Here is a 22954-nt window from a genome sequence, read left to right on the forward strand (position 1 = left end):
TTGTGAGTCCGCACGGGTAGGTACCACCACCCCACCTATTTCTGCCGTGAAGCAGTAATGCGTTTCGGTTTGAAGGATGAGGCAGCCGTTGTAACTATACTGAGACCTTAGAACTTATATCTCAAGGTGTGTGGCGCATTTACGTTGTAGATGTCTATGGGTTCCAGTAACCACTTAACACCAGGTGGGCTGTGAGCTCGTTCACATATCTAGGCAATAAAAAAATAAAAAAAATGAAGAACAGATACAAAAATGGTTTTAAATCTATTTCACCACGGTTATAGGTTTTTAATTTCTTTTCGACAAAAACAAACAAACCGTTGTTTTTTAAGAAAAATATTTTGTTATGCAAAACTATTTGTATCAGTGTGCTTAGTGCGAGTTTTTAAACGTTCTCGAGAGCGTAAAAGTTAACCCAATTTTGTATGCAGTTGGAACAGCGCCCCTAGCGGCAAACGTAGGCAAACGATCCTATTCGCTACAAATATTAGCTAACTTTTACGCTATCGAGAACGTTAAAAAACTCGCACTAACACACAGATTTCGGACCACCAAATCTAAATTCAAACTTGGCGTAATAAATTTAAAAGAGTCTGGATGTAATATTTACCTGCACAAGCATTACACGGTACTCCTCCCGAGAGAACCTTGTAGAAGAATATTTCGCCGCTATCGTAATCCTTGGGGCTCCAGGCGGCGGGAGATCGAGAGGCCCCAGTACAGCATTCAGCGCGGGTCATGCGCAACGCAGACACTGAACTGCAGCGCCCGGCGCGGTCCATTCCCACCCAGCAGATCCCGGCTAAGCAAAAACATATTATATGTAATCAATGTTACTAGTGGTCCCGCAGTAGTCGAAACTCGACTAAAATTATTGAAATTATAATTTTGAACATTATTATGGTTCTATTGTCAAAGACTATTATACTAATCACAGATTTCGCAAAGACTACACTATAGAAAAATATTAATAAAGACTGGACTACAGCAATGCCAGGGGCAGAGCCAAGCCGCTGCCTTTTCTTATTTTTTTATTGCTTAGATGGGTGGACGAGCTCACAGCCCACCTGGTTTTAAGTGGTTTTAACTGGAGCCCATAGACATCTACAACGTAAATGCGCTATCCACCTTGAAATATAAGTTCTAAGGTCTCAGTATAGTTACAACGGCTGCCCCACCCTTCAAACCGAAACGCGTTACTGCTTCACGGCAGAAATAGGCAGGGCGGTGGTACCTACGCGCGCGTACTCACAAGAGGTCCTACCAGGCCTACCAAATATGTGGGTGTAGAATAATTGTAAGTTTAGTACGGCTTATGAAAGCGGTACCAGCGGCTTCGACGAATACGTAATGAGTAACGAAAATGGTATTTACTTCGGTTTTCGCGAGTCATAGACATAATTAAAACTTCTTTTACGGCTTAATCGCGCATTTATAATGGTTCCAACGTTAACAATAGTTTAGGTGGTAGGACCTCTTGTGAGTCTGCGCGGGTAGGTACCACCGCCCTGCTTATTTCTGCCGTGAAGCAGTAATGCGTTTTGGTCTAAAGGGTAAGGCAGCCGTTGTAACGATACCGAGATATTAGAACTTATATCTCAAGGTGGGTGGCGCATTTCCGTTGTAGATGTCTATGGGCTCCAGTAACCACTAAGCACCAGGTGGGCTGTGAGCTCGTCCATCCATCTAAGCAATAAAAAAAAATTTAAAAAAATTTACAGTTTTCGTGGTCAGGGACGCCTAAGGTATTTATTATTCATTGACATTTGAATATTGTGTTAACTACCTATTCTATTGTTTTATTTAAAAAAGATCTAGACTGTGTCATTTCGCACCAAGCCATTTAATAGTGTCTCGAGGTTTGCCGAGAAGAAAATGTTACTTAATTGTTTTGTTTTTGACTATTATGTCTATGTTTGTCTATTCGTGTTTTATAAGCTATCTTGTTTATTTTTAAGACTGCTTTGAACATTTTTGCATTCGTTGGCACTTCCGAAAAGGTATCTGATTTAGTACCATCGACTTAGGATGGGTAGCGCGTGAGTAATTTCAATATTTTTTTACTGGTGGTAAGACATCTTGTGAGTCCGCACGGGTACTGCCTGTTTCTGCTGTGAAGCAGTAATGCGTTTCGGTTTGAAGGGTGGGGCAGCCGTTGTAACTATACTGAGACCTTAGAACTCATATCTCAAGGTGGGTGGTGGCATTTACGTTGCAGATGTCTATGGGCTCCGGTAACCACTTAACACGAGGTGGACTGTGAGTTCGTCCACTCATCTATGCAATAAAAAATTATACTATGTACATATTTTTAAAAGTAATCAATAGCGCTACGGTATAAGTATGTCTTGGTCAAACATAGGCGTTTATTAATATTTTTATCAATAATCTAAAAAGTAACGTAGGCTCGGCGATTATATTTCACAGAATAACATTTCACGAAGTTTTCGTATATATTGATAATATAAAATAAAAATGTACATTAAAGCCTGTCCATTAGCATTTTGCGTAAGCACAGTAGTCAAGTTCCGGAAAGAATACAGCAAAAAACGTAAAACAAAAAATGAAGGCAGATTAACGTAAATATGTTTAACACTAAGTATGTTTTCCAACAGACCCATACAAAAAGTAACCATTTTGTAAATTTTATTATTTAAACCAATTGTGAGCATATTATAATTGACCCTTCCCACAAAACTCAAATAAGATAATTAAAAAATACTTATTAAATATCCAATCTAGTATCTATCTGTGCTATCTGCGTACACTGATTTCACAATGGCAAAGTCTATGAATATAATTCGAGTCTAGATCGTAATCTTTTCTCGTCTTTTGTGTATTATTATGCTGATCTCTTGTACTATGACAGCTCGCGTGAGGAGTTGTTCTGTATGCTTACGTAATAGCGTCTTAATCGCATAGGATATCGTTCTCAATTCGTGTATTTAAATAAAAAGATCGCCTGTGCGTTGTCCGTTGATAATAACACTACCCCATCTCTTTCAGTGGGTGTCGTACAAAGCGATTAACTCGAGAAACGGCAACAGCATTCTCTGGTCAGTATACTTATCTGCGTGAAACTGACCAGTCATCGTTCTCGTCGAACCCGACAAAGAGCTCGACGAGTAAATTAACCCACAGACACAGCCCACTGAGTTTCTCGCCGGATCTTCTCTGTGGGTCGCGTTTCCGATCCGGTGTTAGATTCTCCGGAGCACGGCTCTCGTTAGGGTTCGTGTTAGCAACGTCGTTAGGTTTGAGCCCCGTGAGCTCACCTACTAGTTAAGGTTACGCTGAAATAGCCTCTCAAGGTTATCAGCTTAGGTAGGAAAAAAAAAGTGAAACCGAAATAGTCCCTTAGGCTACCAGCTAATAGGTAAGGAAAAAAAAGAGTATTATACCAGCGTACTGCGATGGTTTACCGCATTTACTAGGGGTAGGGCAAATTGTATGCTCGCACGGGTGGGCTCCAGCATGAAAGGTGGGGCAGCCGTTATACAATTGAGACTACGAGCTAATATATCTGAAGAAGGGTGACGGATTCGCGTTGTGATATCTACAGACTCTTTAACTATTTAACTCGTTCTTCCGCTTTCTTCTTTTTTTTTCCTACATAAGCTGAGAGCCTTGAGTGGCTATTACAGCGTAACCTTTACTAGTAGGTGAGCTCACGGGGCTCAAAAGTGACGACGTTGCTAACACGAACCCTAGCAAGAGCCGTGCTTCGCAGAATCTACCACCGGATCGGAAACGTGACCCATTGAGAAGATCAGGCGAGAAACTCAGTGGGCTGTGTCTGAGGGTTCGTTTTCATCATTAATCAAGATTGCCTTTGTGAATTTTGAGGTGAGATTCTCACACAGGTGACAGGTAGAGATTCACTTTTCACTATGGTGAAAAGTGAATCTCTACAAGGCTAGTGAAACGTAATTGATTGGTTATGACTTCATGGCGTGCTTCAATAAAGGTTTTTGAGATCCGTTAACATCGACAACAGTAGATGTGATATCATGAAGAACTCCGAACGAAGACGGTGTAACCTTCAGAGTACCAGTCTAATCACACAGCAGACCAGACAACTAACATTCTCCTGTTTTGTCGCACTAGCGAAAAATAGCCACGTTCATATTTTTTCTTCAATTAGTACTTCTCAATGTTCCTATTGATGTTCACAGAATGCGAAACAAATTATCCTTCCCGACTTTGTAGTGTCCGGATTTGGACAAGCATTTATAAATGACCTTGCTTCGAGGTGTCAGATTCATTTAGACAATGAGGCTCAAACACTGATTAAATACTTGAAATTGTGTTGTTTTAAAAAATATATGTTTGCATTTTTCCTGTAGCGTTGTTACCGTTTCTGCTTGGTTATTTAATTAGGATTTTGAAGTTCTCATTTTATGATGAATCTCTCGTTTAATATAAATTATTTTTAAAGATAATAATGATTTTTTGTACAAATAAATATACTGATATTTACATGTTACATTTTACAACGTATCAAATTAATTAAGTAAATCGGATAGAATTAATTATTAATAAATTAGAAGTGATAATTTCATTTAAAACAAGTCTAAATAAAATTTAAGTCTTAAACTTTAATATCTCTATGTAACATTTTACGATCGTATATCACTTTATAATATGTGTCCTCAAGTTTAGATGTTTAATTAGTTGAGAAGTAATTTAGGGTACATATAATATAAATGTCAAACGATAATAACAAAAAAACGCGTTATACTCGTATTACGCACGTTTAGAGACATCGAATGATCACATGACAGTCAGATTAAGATTTTTTATATATTTTTTTTTTCATGGCCCGTATATTTCATTTCGCTAATAGTTTTATGATGAGAAGAGTTTCTTGGTTCCTATAAAGCTGAGTTCAAGAAACTAAAACAGATTTATGGAAAGATTACTTTAATTTTCTGTATACTAAGCCGCAACTTCATAGATACCTATATAAAGAGTAAAGACCTACTATAAAGTGGACAGGGGAAGCCCTATACATAAATACGTCTTTTCCTCAAGCGTCAGATAGGCAACGGTATTTTTTATCCTCCAACCGAGATTTTTTTTTATTGCTTAGATAGGAAACTGTTATTATAAATTACATCTACGCATGCTTCCAAAGTTGAATTTGAATTCGAAAGCCTGTAAAAGCCATTGGAAATTATAGTCTAAAATATTTTCATACTTTGCAGACAACTAACTGTCTTCATCTCATGATTCCGACAAGGAATGGACAGAGGCAAACGGTTTTGTATACTAAATAATCGTTAGCTTTTGTGCCTATGAACGTTCTATGAGTCGATTTAAAATATCCTATAGTCAGTTCCGAGGTATGGCCAGCAAGAACTGAATGAAGAGAGCCGTCTGGGCTCAGTTTTTCAAATTGGTAGAGGCATTTGTAAAGCACTGGACGACTATGGGCTGATGATGATTCATATGATGATATCAATCCCTTAAATAAAACCCACTGAATTTCTCACCGGATAATTTCCGTAGGTTGCGATTTAGATTCGGTGGTAGAAAATTCTTTTAGGCTGAGCGTTGTGAGTTCGTTTAGCCAAAGTGAAGTCACATAGGCAGGCAAAACAAAATATAAAATAGATCAGTGAGCTTAAGCTGTCTTCCAAATGATCGAGGCTTGTTCTAAAATCGGTTTAAAACTGTAACGCTATATGAAAATCGTTTTACACGTGTTTACTACTTTAGCTGTAATAAAAGTGTTCGAGGGTATGGAATATATCCAGACTAAACAAATTGGGAACAGATGTATTCAGCGCGTCTGGTCTTGTACTACATACATGTACATGTGCTTTTTCTTTCGTTCTCACAGCTAAATAACCATCGGGTGATTCAAAATTTTCTAGAGAAATATCGGAACTGTTTACGAATTGTATATTTATTTTGTTTAAAGTTTTTTTTTGAGCCTAATTTCATAGATCTTTGAATGGGCATACTTGGTACTTATCTGTGAATATAAGTATATTAGTGGATATGGAAAAAAAACTGTACCTTATATTAAATTTGATTTGAAATATATTGATTTATTTTATTTACAAATAAAAGTTTTCTAGTATTTTATTTGAATGATTTGAGTAATAGTGTTATTCCAAGCAAACATCTTGTATGAGTGGTATAAGAAGAAGCGTCAGAACGCTACATGGAAAAAGCGGCGCGACACGATGACCCTCCAGGTAACGGGTAAATGCAATACCGCCGTCACCCAAACCTCAAGCACCGGTCACCAGTCTCGTCGAGCTCGTCGATTACGTCGAAGAGGTCGACAAGTGAACTAACCCATAAACATAGCCCACTGAGTCTCTCATCGGATCTTCTTACTGGACCCTTCTCAGTTTGCGACCCGGCAGTAGGTACAGCGTACGCTGCTCTTGCTGGGCCCAGTGTTAGCAATTGTTCAGGTTGAGCTGTGAGCTCACTTACCCTTCCGCGTAAGCTAGAGCAGCTAGAGTAGCCCCTTAGGCTACAAGCGAATAGGAAGGGACAAAAATAATTGGTATTCAATTTCATTTATTTACCTTTCAATCATGGCAAACTTCGATTGTTGCTAGACAGGGCATTTTTTTTTAAAGTGCTTACTGTTTGCTTCAGACAAATGTATGTGATGAGTACATATTAGGCCGTGGATTAGGCAGTAAAAAAAAACTTAGAAAATAAATACTTTGCTAGACAGTGTCCGATTGAGCTGCAATGACGTGATGATCACAAAGATGAAATTTGTATAATTATGGTCATAATCATATGCCAAAATATTAGTATTTTTTTTATTGCTTGGATAGGTGGGCGAGCTCACGGCCCACCTGGTATTAAATGATTACCGGAGCCCATAGACATCTACAACGTAAATGTGCCACCCACCTTGAGATATAAGTTCTAAGGTCTCAGTATAGTTACAACGGCTGTCCCGCCCTTCAGACCGAAACGCATTACTGCTTAAGACCAGTAAAGTCTATTAATCTATAATCAATTTCACTTTAACAATGAATATTTTCATTTTAAAAGTCCGTTATGCAGTTACGTTATTTAGCATTGAACGCTGCTATAGTACGTACAATGTAGTGTGAAATAAAATGCTGGCGTGAGGGTCGACGAGGGACGGGTGCGCGTGAGTCACGAACAACCGATCGAGACTCGCTAGACGACGGCCAGACGCTATTTTTCAACGGTCGGGTGTCGGTGACGCCACCGAACGACCCACAGCCGCCGTGCAGGCCCAATAATAACCATAAAGCACTGATTAATCGATGCATTCGAATCATTATAAAAAAAAAAAACAAATCGTGCTCATGTTAAAAGCCTTTTTAGTTTGTACGTAAATTTTTAAATAAGCATCTTTACAATGAATTTAGAAATGCAAATTTGTGCTTCTTTTTTTTTCTACTGCTTAGATCGTTGGACGAGCTCACAGCCCACCTGGTGTTAAATGGTTACTGGAGCCCATAAACGTCTACGACGTAAATGCGCCACCCACCTTGAGATATAAGTTCTAAGGTCTAGAAATAGGCGGAGTGGTGGTACCTACCCGCGCGGATTCACAAGAGGTCGTACCACCAGTAATAAGCTTTAGTGTTTGAATTGGTAGCTCTTTCCGTAACATCGCGAATAAAAATTTATAAATTTAACGATCAAGGTGCCTCAAACAAGTTACTCATGAAGATTTCATTGTACATAATACAAATTTTATGAAACCAGATTCCCTCTCTAAAAGTCTGACTGGTGGTCAAGTGGTACTAAAATTCACATTAAATAAGACTAATAGGCGTCATTAATGGAATTACCATATTTTTATTTTATTGTTGTCTCTAATAGATATTATGTTGCGGAATTACCGTGTAATGAAAATTAAGATCTTATTTTAATTTGAACACATAAAAGTTTATTTGGACTATGAGATCTACTATTAAAATCGATAAATCTTTTCCTAAAGAATAAAATTGGAAAAAAACCCACTAAATTCACATATACTATTCTAAAGTAATATCTGACTAGGTTTTAGGCAAGTCAGATATTGTCTATAAATTTGTGTTTACGCACTGAGATAAACTATACTCATTTAAAAAAAAGTATTTATTTTATGTACCAAGATCTTTTTCGTAATATGCTATTCCCGGATTATGTTACAATACTTAGTATATTATATTCGTTAGTCCACTGAACGTGTGGTTGTCTCTTAAATTTTCAGACAATTACGTAATCGGTAATTTAGTTAGAAACAAACGAGAATCGTAGGTCGGTGCTCCCGTTACGGAAAATGCTGTAACCGATTAATTGAGAGTAGTTTTATCGACGAGTTCTAAGTCAAATTAAATTGTTTATAAAGTTAATTTCGTTTTATGAAAACCGATTAACCGATAATTAACCTTTTTAATAAATTCCTTTAAACATGTTCGTTCAAAACACAGTTCACGTCGCAGAATGGAAATAGTAAAGTTAATATTGCGATGTATTATAAATATAAATGTTTTTTTTTAAAACAACTGCTAGCTGGTCGATAATTTACATTTAAACAAACAATATTCTTCTGGATCATTTCGGCAAAGTATTGCTTAAATTATAATTATAGCTTGACTTGAAACCGGTTGAAGAGCTCCCATACTTTGAAGATATTTCCAATAAATAACAAATTCTAAGCATTAGCATTCTGACCGATACTTAATCAGCTTAATCGGAAATCTGCTTGGAACAAGAACTTCATAAGAAAAACGCTCTACATTTTTCTATTAACTAATTAACTGGGTTTCATTACATTGTGGTTAAGCTTGTGATTAGATTGAAACATTTTCTATTGCAAGGATTACGATGATACAAAACCACATTTTTCATAATCAAGAGAAAACAATATAAGATGAGCTCACCGCCAATTTCAAGTTTATTCACAGTATCTACTAGTCCGCGCGGGTAGGTACCAACACCCTGCCTATTTCTGCCGTGAAGCAGTAATGCGTTTCGGTTTGAAGGGTGGGGCAGCCGTTGTAACTATACTGAGACCTTAGAACTTGTATCACAAGGTGGGTGGCGCATTTACGTTGTAGATGTCCATGGGCACCAGTAACCACTTAACACCAGGTGGGCTGTGAGCTCGTCCACCGATTTAAGAACAGAAAAAGAAAAAAAAGATTTAACGCAAATGAAACTTGAGGATACAACTAGTATTATTATTACTGCGGGTTTGAAGTGTTAACGCTCAGAACACGAGTCGCCGTTGGGAACAAGTTATCCGATCGATTGTAGAGAAACAATTCGATCGGAATGTTTGTGAGCCTAGCCCCAAATATTCTGCAATTGTCAGTGATCCAGTATGAGAAATGCAAATAAGACGGGTCGAATATGATTTTGGTGTCGAGCGCAGTGTTGCGCGGGCGTTGACTCTACCTCAGCATAGAGGTACGCTCCTTAGGGCTGCCCCACACGAGCGTTTAGCCGCGCTTCACTGGCTGCCAACACTAAAAACTTGTTTTGTATTCGCTGCGGACGCGTGTTACAATAAAGGCTTGTTGCTACACTAAAAACTGTTGCCAAGAAAAATCGCGTTATAATTGTTATAATTGCCAGTGTTTTCTGCTCATTTATGTACTTACTAATGTGGTGTATTTATGATCGTTTTCGAGTCCTTAATATGAAGTAAGTTGAATTGTTATTAGTATTTACATTTAGCTTCGTAACGAGTCATCGGTTGAGTTAATACAAAGCTATACCTATTGAGTTCACCGTTATAGAACAAAAAAAAACAGTACTAGACTTTCAACAATAAAAAATAAATACCATAAAATGCATATTTAATCATTCGAGTAACTATCGACGGCTTATCTATTGATGAAATCAAAATTCGTCGTGTTACGCACCGTTTGTGGCGAGCTTTATTATCTCTTTATAAATAATTATCGAAAGGCCGGTTCCGTCAGCTGTGGCGCCATGTTTCGGAGACGAAATGAGATCCGGCTTTATGGACCGCACGCACACGTCACGCTCCGCAAAAACTACTCCGCAAAGAATATAATATTGTTTTAAATGTTTTTTTGCGTAAAGCGATAATTTATTTTAAAGAATAGTGTGTGTGTGTGTGTGCGTTTTAGACAAGTTTTGTACGTGCTTTCAAACAGTTTCTTTATTCAATAAGTGATTTTAAAGAAACGCATAATAAATTAAGTGTCTTTTAACAACTAAACACTAAAGTCGATTTGGTTGAGGTATTTAGTGTTCAAAAAATGCTGATATTAAGTCAGTTGCAAATTTTTTGTGAACTGATTTATGAAAATTTTAAGAATGAGTTACGTAAAGTAATATGAATTTAAAAGTATAACGTTGTGTGACAGAAAAAAGTTATTGCCTCTGTGGACAGACGAGCATATGGTCCACCTGATGATGAGTGGTTGCCCATGGAAGTTGGAAATGCCAGTTAACATAGCCGCTGTCAACTGCATTGACCCTGTTCTTAACAAAAACGGAGTAAATAATTCTTAGAACTTACAACGTGTTTTATATTTTAAATCATGTTTGATCCGCTTAATCCAAAAGATAAGACTACTTATCTTCACTATTTCAGGTGACACGTAAAAATGCCGCATATTTTTTATCTATTTACATGTGATCACATGAAATAAAGCACACAGAAATAAGAAAGAAGGCCATTCTTATTGATTGATGCTTTAGAGTTTAAAACGTGTCAAAAAATAAACCAGAGATCTTTATTTGACGAAGCGTATTATGTTGGAGAGGTGTGAAGTACACACGAAGCGTAGGTGATATAACGGAAACAATCCAAAATACGAGAGATTGGGCTATGCAGAGCAAAAACCGAGACCACATCCCATGCAAAATGAATCCTAATCTCTTTATTTTAATTTTGCATAAACATACTTTTAATTTATAAATTAGGTGGTACAGTAGCTTGCTATTATTAAACGATTTTCAGTGAATGTTTAAGAGCTTAGCAGCGTTCGCGGGCTAACAAGATCGTGACCCACCTGATTTAAGGAATTTATAAACGTCACAGCGCGGTCGCCGTCGGCCACTTCGACTTGTGACGTCGATGTCTCATCGGCATTGGAATAGCAGCTATCGTACTAACCAGGTCGGGCTGCCGACACGCCGGTGCTGGGTCAGAGGATTTTATTGATAATAAACTCTGCGGCGATGAATCATAAGATACGGATATGCGAATGCGTTCGAGAACTACTTCTTCCCTATTTTACTACCCAAATGCGCCATAGTTCTATTCATTTTTGCTACGAAAAAAAAGCGGTTTCCAGGGCAACCCTTTTGTTTTACTTCAACATGAAATCCAAAGGTTGTATTTATTTATTGTACACAGAAAACAATACAAAAGGTATAAGAAAGGTATAAGGATAAATGCACAAAAAAATATTTAAAATACAAATACCTACACAACATATTTAACTACATACTTGGACGGGCACACATATATAGTTAAATAAACAATGAAATTATGGACGGTTTGTCGCAAAATAAATCGTCATTAAAAAGTATGAGAAACGAATCGATTATAATATTGGGAAAATAAAAACAGTTTTTTTTTTCTTTCGAAAATTGATAATTTTCAACACGCATAAAGATAACACTGTCTAATTTTATTAACGCTCGCAATATGAAATTAGCGCGTTATTCTAAATGGACGAGATAACCAAACAAACTAATGTCAAGTGCGGGCAATGCTTTAAAAATAGAATACTAACTAGACTTGACTCTTGACACGTGACGAATCGATGTTAGATACAACAATGGACCCAAGAATAGAACTGTCTAATACCGGCCACCTAATTATAAACAGCGTATGCATTTTAATTTTTAAACGATTACAAATCATTTTCAAACATAACATCCGCCGTCGGCGCTTCCATCAAAATAACTATGCCTACAGGTGATTTAGTGAATCGAAACCAGCTGTTATTTTTGGCAAGCTATCTCTATTTTCTTATAAACAACTTGTCACAGTGATATGAGAATAGTTTCGTTAAATTCATTGATCAAAAGAAAAAGATTTGAACTTCCTGTACCTACATTATAAGAATCATTTTAGCAACAGAAAATAGTTTGTTTTCATTTTTTCTAATATTTCCATTGGACTGTTTGTTTTTGTAAATCACATTCAAACGTTGCGTAACTGAATGGTGTGGATCTTGTGGAATCTTTTATGAAACATAAACTGTGCTAATGCTAGGTTATAAAGATTATAATACCTTAAAATTTAGACTGTCTCGTTTACGGAATAACAAGTAATAAAGGCGCGGGTGTAATAAAAACTGCCACAAAGCAAGGGACGGGGTAAGATAATGGAAACCATTTTAAAATCTCGCTTAAATTTTGTGTTCTAATTTGAAATTGTGATTGTCTGGCTGCCACCCGGCCGACCTAGTTTTCGTTTCTGGGGCAATAAAGGTAACAAAGGGCAGAACCTGGTTGTCTGGGCCCGAGAGTCATATTGTGTGTATTATTTAAGCCGTCTAGCCGTAAGATTAATATTTTAATGGGCGTTAGTTACCGAGCTTGTTACGGCCTCCATTTAAAATGAATATTCAACGGACTGAAAGATTATAAACATTTCGTATATACACGCAGCTCATAATTTTCCTTCTAATAATTAATTAGAAATTTAATTTAATTACGTTAAAAAATTACGAAAAATATATAAATTAGGTTCTAACATCTATTGAATTATTTCAATTCAAGAGTGCCTACGTGTAATTTATTTTATTTGTTAATATATTTAAGCTTAATGACGCTAATTAACGCGTTACAGAATTTAGTTTATTTGAAAAATTTTAGATCTCGTTATTTATATTGGATAAAGAGAGGCGAGTCGGTACACAAGGTCGGTTAATTAGCAAGAAATACCGCGATGGCACATCCTGCCGGGCGGCAAAGCGGAACGGTCTGCTGAAAATGACATGTAGCGCGGACGTGAACATTCCTACACATTGCCAACTATAAAAAAAAAAACTATCATACTATATCATGTATTAATCAGTAACTAGCCGTACTCGCCCGCTTCGCTGGGCATTTAAAATTAACATTATCATTTATTGTCATTATTATTAGGGAGTCCAACACTCATATAAATATTAGCTTATCCATTAAGTACATGTATTTTCTATATGGATACCAAGATTCAAGTCAATCGGATGCATGGTTCAGTAGTTATAACGGAACATCCGTAAAAAACACTGTAGATTTAATATTAGTATAGATTCCTGAGGTTCTAAGTGTCACAGATTATATTAAATACACTTTTACGGTTGAAAATGGCGTTATTTTTTTAATATTATACAGTGTCTCCATTTCATTTTCAATTTTTTTTGGTCACGGAACATGTAGATGTTATATTATTAATATGTCATTATTTAAAATTGGAGCATCGTACTAACTTAAAATTAATGGGATGATTTCGAAGAAATATTATAACGATTATGTTTGTGTCAGGATTTCATCTTTATGATAAGGATATTATTAAAAAGTTACTTAGCTATTTTTATTCTAATTCGGTAATATTAAATTTACAATTTGGATTTGAATGGTTTCGTGTAGTTGTCGTTTAGATTATTTTTGGCGTAAATAGATTAATGATCGATTCGAAGATTTCACGGCCCACTGGTGGGCAAAAGCCCATGGACATCACAACGTGAGTGCCGTTATCCACCATTAGAGATAAGGTCGAATGCTCAATTTTACTGTATCTACCTTTCAAATAGGAATCTATCATTGAATTATTGATTGAAATAGGCAGGACGGTGGTACTAACACATTCTTCATACAAAACGCCCTGACAATGGTAACTATGAAAATTTTGAAATTTTGCGATTTTAATGATCATTATACGATTTTAATTTGTCATCATGGAAGTCAGCCGTGAATGCATACGCATAAGTGCGTATTTCCTACAATTTTTTACCCCGTTGCAGGATTCGAACACTGACAAAGTCACATCATTTCTTACTACTAATTACACCGGTCCTAATCTTTTAGGCCGCAATGACTTTGTTGACGTCAACCTTGAATATTTCGTATAGGTATTACACAGTTTTCGAGGGAATTAACGACCAAGAATCTGTAAACACGTCTGGGGCAAATGCCTAATACACGAAATTGTTATTAATGGTGTTATCGACAATAATATTACTACATATTAGTAGGCATTTTAATATGTAATTCGGAAAAATAGATTTATAAACGCGTTTGTACCAACGGCGCGTTAGTCCTAATGTAACATAGCTTGAAGAAAGGCCACGAGCATGGCCAATTAAGCTAACGAAAAAATAAATAATTCACTTAACTTTAACAGACGTGAGTTCATTTTTTCAAGTTACTCTTTTTGACATTTTACATTTAAGCCTGTAGATAAATAGTGTTTTTGCTTTGTTTGTTAATGAATGAATGAATGATTTATTTTATTTCAGACAACAACAAATCCATATGTGTACATAGTATCATTATATCATCATCAAAGTATCTTAAATATCCGATTAGAAAAAATGTCTTCACTTAACTTAGCAAGATTCAACAACCACGTTATAATTCTAGTAATAGGTGGTTATTGGAGCTCATAAAAAAACATCATAAATGCCTCTACCTTAAACTACATAAGGCCAGAGTATCTGTCAAATAGAGTAACATAAGTAACATGTTACATGAGAGTAACATGTTCCAACCCTATCACTCTTCATCATCATCATCATCAACAGTCCACAGTCGTCCACTGCTGGACATAGGCCGCTCCCAATCCACGCCTATCACTCATTATTGAATATTTGGGCGGTTGGGTAGACATTTTTTTTTTTTAAATTGCTTACTCACTATAGTTACAACGGCTGCCCCACCCTTCAAACCGAAACGCATTACTGCTTCACGACAGAAATAGGCAGAGCGGTGGTACCCACCCGCGCGGACTCACAAGAGGTCCTACCACCAGTGATTACGCAAATTATAATTTTGCGGGTTTGATTTTTATTACACGATGTTATTCCTTCACCGTGGAAGTCAATCGTGAACATTTGTTGAGTACGTATTTCATTAGAAAAATTGGTACCCGCCTGCGGGATTCGAACACCGGTGCATCGCTACATACGAATGCACCGGACGTCTTATCCTTTAGGCCACGACGACTTCGAATTTTTATTAAACACTTATTTTTTATTTATTGCTTGTTCGAGTGGACGAGCTCACGGTCCACCTGGTGTTAATCTTGTAAACCTGGTAAACCTGGTCATCAGAATCCATTTAACAACGTATATTATGCCGCCACAAGCGTAGAGACCAAGCCCCGGCTTTATAATATAGTATAGTATAGAATAGTAGATATAACACTATACATATACCCTGGGATCCTGTGTGTTAATAATAGGAGACCTTAAAGGAATTACATTAAACCTGCTAGTTTAATATGCCCTGCCGACTTGTTACAGAATCATAAAATAATATTCAGAAAGAGGTATTTTTCATATTTAATTTACGAATTCAAGATTTTTTTTTCATGGTTTATTTAGGTAGTTATTTTATGCCTTCGTAGGCTCTCCTGATGGTGAGTAATTGCTGTTGCTTATGGACAATGGCAATGTCAAGGGAACAGCCATGTAGTTACTGATCATAAACTGCGACAGAAGCGCCCGGGTACATCAAAAATTACAAATACATATGTATTACTGAAAAGGTAAAGGACACGATGTCAGTGCAATGACTGTGACTGCAAATGATTTGAATTTTTTTGCCTCTGTTTGTTTGTCAGAGCACCTAACAAGAACTGTTGAATTGAATTTGTTGATACTTGAATTTGTCAATTATTTAAAAATAAAGAAAAGAAAAACATTTGTATTTAAAAATAATATTTTTCACCTTAGCCGATCAACAAGGAGAACTTCAACATGCGCATTTGAAATCACGGGGACGTTCTTGTTTTTAAAGTCTTTTATATTCGTAACTTTATTGCATGTTTAAGCGCAAGAAACAAAAAAAAAATTAAGTACTTTTATCTTTTTATTATAATCGTAATTAAGTTAAAGTATACAAATATCATTTTATTGTGCACATTGCAGTGCAACCCGGCCGTGCTGCTTTGCTTTAGTGATGTAGCCGAAATTCTGCATTTTCTTGTCGATAGAATGAATTGAATATAATTATTTTATTATTAGTTGAATGGATACTGATGTTTTATTGTTTTCGCAAAAAAATACAATTACATAATTGCATATTCACATTTTAAAATCATTTATTTAGTAGTAAATTATTGTAAATTATAGTAGTAAATAAAATAAATGAAATAAAAAAAAAAAGTTCTTGCTTTTATTTACTTCAATTCAATTCCTGAAATTTATAAACATAATGTTCTAATTAGGTAGATTAGATCAACAAAACTTTTTTTTATTAAGTCATTATTAGGCTCATACACATTACAGCCCGAATGGGGTCACCTATCTTAGGATACGTAATTATCTGTTGTACATATTTATTGTTATTGCATAGTTATCGTCAAATACATATAGAACTGAGATAGGAGATCAGATTGTCACTTATTGTGGTCTGTTCTATCATTTGAACGGGAGTGCATAAGGTTGCTTTATTGAAAAAATTATCAGAATTATGGTAGCCACTGTTACGAGCTTTAGATATTTTTATTGGATAAAATTTTGTATTCCACGATCCGGTAATTCATCGTGAAAAACCTTCATGAACATCTCATCGGTAGTTATTATTACTTGTGTTTTTTAAAGAGATCAAAAGTAGATTGCAGTACTTTGAGACACTACCGATAAATAAATCTTAACTATACATTTTACTCACATATATTTAAATAATAAATTATTATTTAATAAAAATTACGCACGCGATACATTTGTTGGATGGAAAATTTATTATCGACTTTTAAACGCTTTTCTTCTTAGAGCGGGAACAGTTGATAGCTGCTGATGGAAGCACGATTGAAAGAGCGACTTCTCACGTTGAATTACATGGAAACAGTTTTACGTATGTGGTCAACGGGCGGGACACACATAAATCTCTTAGACGATTGAATACCGACGCTTAAGCGTGCCCATGCGCATAATTGAAAGGGGCGATCACCAGGAATCGTCGTTTGGCATGCAGACGGCCGTGTTCATTCCAAAGCAATAAACCCGTTAGCGACGACGTAATGTGCATATCGGAGAACAATAAACAACACAAGTACCAGTTCTACTAAATTTTTTTTTTGGTTATCATTCATCATACGGAACGAAGTATAGAATACGAAATTAACCGAAGCCTGTGAATCCTAAATATATAAATCGCGGAACATATCAGTTTACATCAAAGGATTCACATCATAAACCTGTCGAGATTGAATTTAAGGTAAAGAAGCGTTTTATTTGTTATGAATAAACCATGAACGTTCGTAGGTAACGCGAAATTCAAACAAAGTAAATTTAAAAACAATAAAACAGATTCGTAGTGAATTTATCAACGCGGATTCATTTACAATTTTCGTGTGTTAGAATTCGATCAACTATATTTGTTAGAAATTAATTATTTGTTATTATCGATATCGATATCGGCATAGGATGTACTTAATACCAACCCGCAGGTGTGACGGGGATTGTTTGTTGTAACGCATTTAGAGGCACGGAAAGCATCGCACTGTGACTGCACCTACTTACTCTTTTAATATTTAATAATAATAATAATATCGACGGGAGAAAGCTAAAATGTCGTAACTTGTATATTGGAATTCACTTTGTAACCATATTATAAATATTATACATATATATGAGGCCGTCAGCGCAAAAGTGGCCTTACCCACAATTTTTCATAATCATGCTTATAATTATGTATATTGCAATTTATTTAAAATATAATAATACATTTTGATGCAAAACCGGCCTATCCATAGTTTCACGCACGCATAGGTAACAGATGGCTTTGTAAACATTATTTTTGCGTGTATTGTTTTTTGCCTACTCAAATTCAAATTTATGAAAACTTAAACCTCATTGCTGGATAATAGCTATGGTAAGCTTAGGCCACTTTTGCGCTGACGGCCTCATATGAGGCTCTGGTGTAAAGTTGGGTTTTTCAAGTTACGATAATTCCGCTTTCTTCCTTTAATTTAGAGTTGGCCCACAAGACTACCGCCATGTTGATTCAACATTGTTTCAATAGTTGTGTCAGTACACGGTTTGATAACGAAAAGTTTCGATTTACACCTTAAGAAACTTTCTTTAACAGCTGGGCTAGGGGCCTGATACAAAAAGCAGTTATCAGTGATATGCCGCATATTGTGAGGAAGTTTCTTTCTCACTCTGGACACCTAACTGGTGGATGGCAATCTATTTTGATCCAGTGCTTTTTAAAAATTGTATTTTAAAATATATTTTTTGAAAATATTGTATAATTAATAAGATTTTAAATAAATATAGCAGAATAATAATAAATAACCGGGAACAAATCACGCACGGTCATTCAGCCCCAATTTAGCATTCCCTGTGCTATGGTTACCAGAGACGGATAAAATTACTTATATATATTTAAATGTCTATTATATAGATAATAAATATCCAGATAAAGAGCAGACAAACCTGTTCAACACACGAATGTTTGCCCGATGTGGGAATCGAACTCACGGCCCTCGACGTAGCAGTCAGGGGCGCTAGATAGATGCTGCACCACCAAATTAGTCATATTTACACATAGACATGCAAATGATCATGCACATTACATTACAGACTAGTTCAAACGATGTCCCAGTTCTGAAATATTATTATACTGATATTGAAAATAATCGCCTAGGAAAATCAGTGACCGATTTACAGAAAATGTAATACATATATGAATTCTACATTTAATTTTACACTGCGCTTACTGTGTTTTATTATTTGAAATCGTCATGGCCGAAGCATAATAGCACGGTGTACTTGTTTCAAACGATGCGATTATATGAGCGGTAAAATCGCGCATGCAAATTTAAAAAAAAACGAACTTTTCTCAAACTATACAAAGGGTTTGGTGTAATCACGTTAGGCCACTGAGTTTCTCGCCGGATCTTCTCAGTGGCTGGCGTTTCCGATCCGATGGTAGATTTTGCGAAGCCCTGCTCTTGCTAGGGCCAGTGTTAGCAACACTTCCGGTTTGAGCCCCGTAAGCTCACCTACATGTCAAGGTGAAGCTAAAGAGCCTCTCAAGGCTATCAGCATAGGTAGGAAAAAAAAAGTGTAATCACCTACAAAAACCTACAATATGTACGGATTTGTGTAAATGATTGTTTCAGGGCGTATTATGAGCGCGCACAGGTTGGTAGCACACCGTTCTGTCTATTGTCTATTTTTACCGTAAATCAGCCATACGTCCCAGTTTGACGGGAGGGACAACCGTTCTATGTGAGTTCCGGTAATCATTTAATACCGAGTGGATCGTGAACTCGTTAATATATCTGCTGCAGGTTTGGCGAGTTTTGTCGCGTCGTGTTGATTGTAGGTATCTGATTCAATTTCTAGTTCACCCCTCGCCTTCTTATTCCGCCGATTAAGTCACTCATTAGTAATTCTAATTTAATTATAATTTTTAATGTATTCTACCAAAAACAACAGTATTTTTTTAATTTTTTATTGTAATTCCGATAAAGCTTCAAGTCCGACAAAACGTTTTTTTTAACAAAGTTTTTAGGTAATTTTCTCAGAGGACGTATTGAGTGTTTCTTTTCGGATAGACGGAGCGAATTATGAAAGGTGGGCAGGATTAAAATGGATTTAGGAAGTTGATTAAAAGCACCGAGAACCAAGCTCGGTAAAGGACATTCAGAGACGCGTTTTTTATAAGTGAACCGTTGTGGGCTGTAAATAATGCTAATGTGCATCTGCGCATGACATGTGATCTTATGGCGACGCTCACCCGGGGCTCACAGAGACTCGCAAACAGACCACAAAACGAAATATATTCTTATTGCAGTGGAATTGCGGCTCGTATAGTTTGAAATTTAAATGCATGATTGCTTTGCAGTAGAGAAAGGGTGAACGGTGGAATCGGTGAATTACCCATTCCATTCAATCTGTAAGTTTTTTTTACGAAATTATCGATTTATTTGAAAATTCGATCGATTAGTACATGTAATGTGGATTATTAAGAAAATCGATATTTTTCGCATTTTACATAATAAATCGATCATAATTACAGGTAAAATGATAACAATTATTAAGGTTGTTTGTGTGGCTTGTTTGGGTTGTAATGGTACTACTGAGTTGAACGATTTGTTAAAACTATGTTCGGTCCAATACAGAAATTTTTCGATTGACAAATGAAAATTCATTTTCAGACCAACTCTCGTAGAATGATGACGTTTAAATGTTTTCAATAAAAATTAAAAAAAAACGTAAACTTTTTAAATATTCATGACATAAAATAACAAAACCTACACAAGTTTCACGATGTGTGTGTGTGCACGGGCAAAGTTAATACGAAGCAGAGCGGATGTTTCCCAGACAGTGAAACATTTTGTTGTATATACATATGTATGTTAACTTACATGTTAATGAAGTATACCCAATGTATGCACATAGTAAAGGAGACCACATAATAAATTACTTAAATCATTTAGTTTTTGTACTTTTGCAACTTGACACCCTATTTATCAGACGAAGTAATCATGTATTCAGGTATTTTTTATTGTTCTATATGGGCCACCTGGTATTAAGTGATGGCATAGATTTCATAGTGCGAATGCCACGGGCTCGTCTTGAAATATAAAGTCTCAATGATTTTGTCTAATGACGGCATCCTATTACCAGTGAAGGTAAGTTCAGAGCAGCGGTGTGAATCTTAGGTGTGACGTCATTTGAGGCTAAACTACGATATAATGTATAGATATACAAAATTAGTGACATGTAACATAATGAGTTTTGATTAGTATTCAAGAGGATTTGTAAAAATCTCAAAATGAAATAAATCGTTATTAATTTAGATTTAATTATGATTGAACGATCGTTTTGACTTAATTAAAATCTATTATAAGTTATTTTATAAAATGATTTTATTGATTGCGGAATGTACTTGACGGAGACTTTGATTCTTGAGACCGGTCTCGATGACTTGAGACTTCATCTCAAGATGGATCGCTGTATTCACATTATGATTAAATACTTCCATTTCGAACCGCGAAATATAGTTTTTTTCTTTCTTTATTACTTTTTATTGCTAGGGTGGGCGGACGAGCTCACAGCCTACCTGGTGTTAAATGGTCACCGCAGCCCATAGGAGAACTTAACCACGCTAATCCTGTCGGCCATCTTGAGAAATCAATTCTATATCAGGGTGGGGTTTGGTGCAGGATGATAGTATCGACCCGTGCGGGCTCACAAGACGTCCTACCATCAGTAATTATGTAAATTATAATTTTTGCGGGTTTCATTTTTATTACGCAATGTTATACTTTAACCATTTCTTTAGGTGCGTTTTTCATCCCGTTCCTTCCGGGGCCGGAGAAGGAATTTTGCCCGACTTCGGCTCCTGTAGGAGGTAACCTCCCCCCCGTTGAATGCCATGGGGTGATCTGAGGTGGTGAGATCGCGTGGCGTGCTGCCTGTACTCTAGCGCGTATGGCAACAGTTTCACGGTACGGTTGTGTAAGAGCAACCGGTTGGTGGTGTATCGCGTTCCGACTTGGCAGGCTGGTCTTGATCTAGCCGGGTATTCCGGAACACCAGCGGTACCGCCTGGGGCGGCCTCTGAGGCTGCCGTACCGAGACGGCCGACGTAGAGCCGTTAACTATCGCCGACCGGTCGGCCAGGCGACTTCGGTGTGGCGCCGCGAGTCCGGTTGTAGTGTTGACCGCGGGAACCCCCCTACTCTGCCTGGGTTCTGACCCCGGGTGGAGATCAGACGTCGGGTGAGAGAGTGCAAGGGGGAGTCGTTTCGTGAGTAGGGCTCTAAAAGATCCTTAGGCCCGCAGCCTGCTCTTAACATCTGCAAACCGTCAAGTCCCACAAACCGCGTGTGCCCTCTAGGCGCGGGGTCCTCGTAGGAGGTTCAGTCCACAACCCGAAAAAAAGGTACGTATATATATTTCATTAAAAAAAATGATATCTGGCTGCGAGATTCGAACACCGGCTGAGTCGCATCGCATCGCTTGACACGAATGTACCCTGCGTCTTATCATTTAGGCCACGGTGACTTGGTTCGTCTTTAGTAGTATGTATAATAACAGTATCGACTAGACGCAAGTTGGGTCGCATCGAACTAAGGTCTGGTTAAAACAATCTCCTGTTCGTTTAGTGACCACCCAAACTGACGAGAATTCGATAACTGATATTAATTGAATATCCGAAATTTGGTTATAGCGTTTTAATTTGACTTATACTTCATAAGCTCCGGTAAAGATTTACCATTGGGTAGACTAATGTAACAAAAAGAAGAACTTCTTTATTGTTCGATTATATTAAATGATTTTGCTATCGCGATTCATTGTATTAATTACATTTCGAGACGGACAAAAACCCAGCCGATGTTCATTAATGCTTGTTTTAACTTTTTACTCGGTTATCTAGCCGACGCATTGTTACCTAGCTATGTGTTAGATCGTGTTTTTTTTGTCTATTGAAATTTAGTGTTATAATAAATTTGTATTGAGATTAATTATATTAAAATTAATTATATTAAAACGATAGATATCATTTATCGAAAGTTTTTGTTTCGAGTTTTTATTTGATATTTTTTCTATCGCTTAGGTGGGTGGATGAGCTCATGGCCAACCTGGTGTTAAGTGGCTACCGAAGCCCATAGACATTTACAGCGTAAATGCCGCCACCCACCGTGAGATACGAGTTCTAATATAGTAATAATATAATTCTATAGTTATAACGGCTGTCTCACCTTTCAAACCGAAACGCATTACTGCTTCACGGCAGAAATAGGCAGGGTGATTGTACCTATCCGTGCGGACTCACAAGAGTTCCT

The 22954-nt window shown here is 36.8% G+C and overlaps 1 protein-coding gene across 1 annotated transcript in view; it reads right to left on the reverse strand.

Moving 5' to 3' along the window:
• Positions 1 to 22954, reverse strand: part of LOC101744873 (follistatin-A) — a 53404-nt gene that overhangs the window by 24730 nt on the left and 5720 nt on the right. The window contains exon 2 of the mRNA XM_038017596.2: positions 611 to 802. Within this exon, the coding sequence (XP_037873524.1) occupies positions 611 to 802 (192 nt within the window). The remainder of the gene's footprint in view (positions 1 to 610; positions 803 to 22954) is intronic.

This window comes from Bombyx mori, chromosome 19 (assembly GCF_030269925.1).
Source record: "Bombyx mori chromosome 19, ASM3026992v2".
NCBI lineage: Eukaryota > Metazoa > Arthropoda > Insecta > Lepidoptera > Bombycidae > Bombyx > Bombyx mori.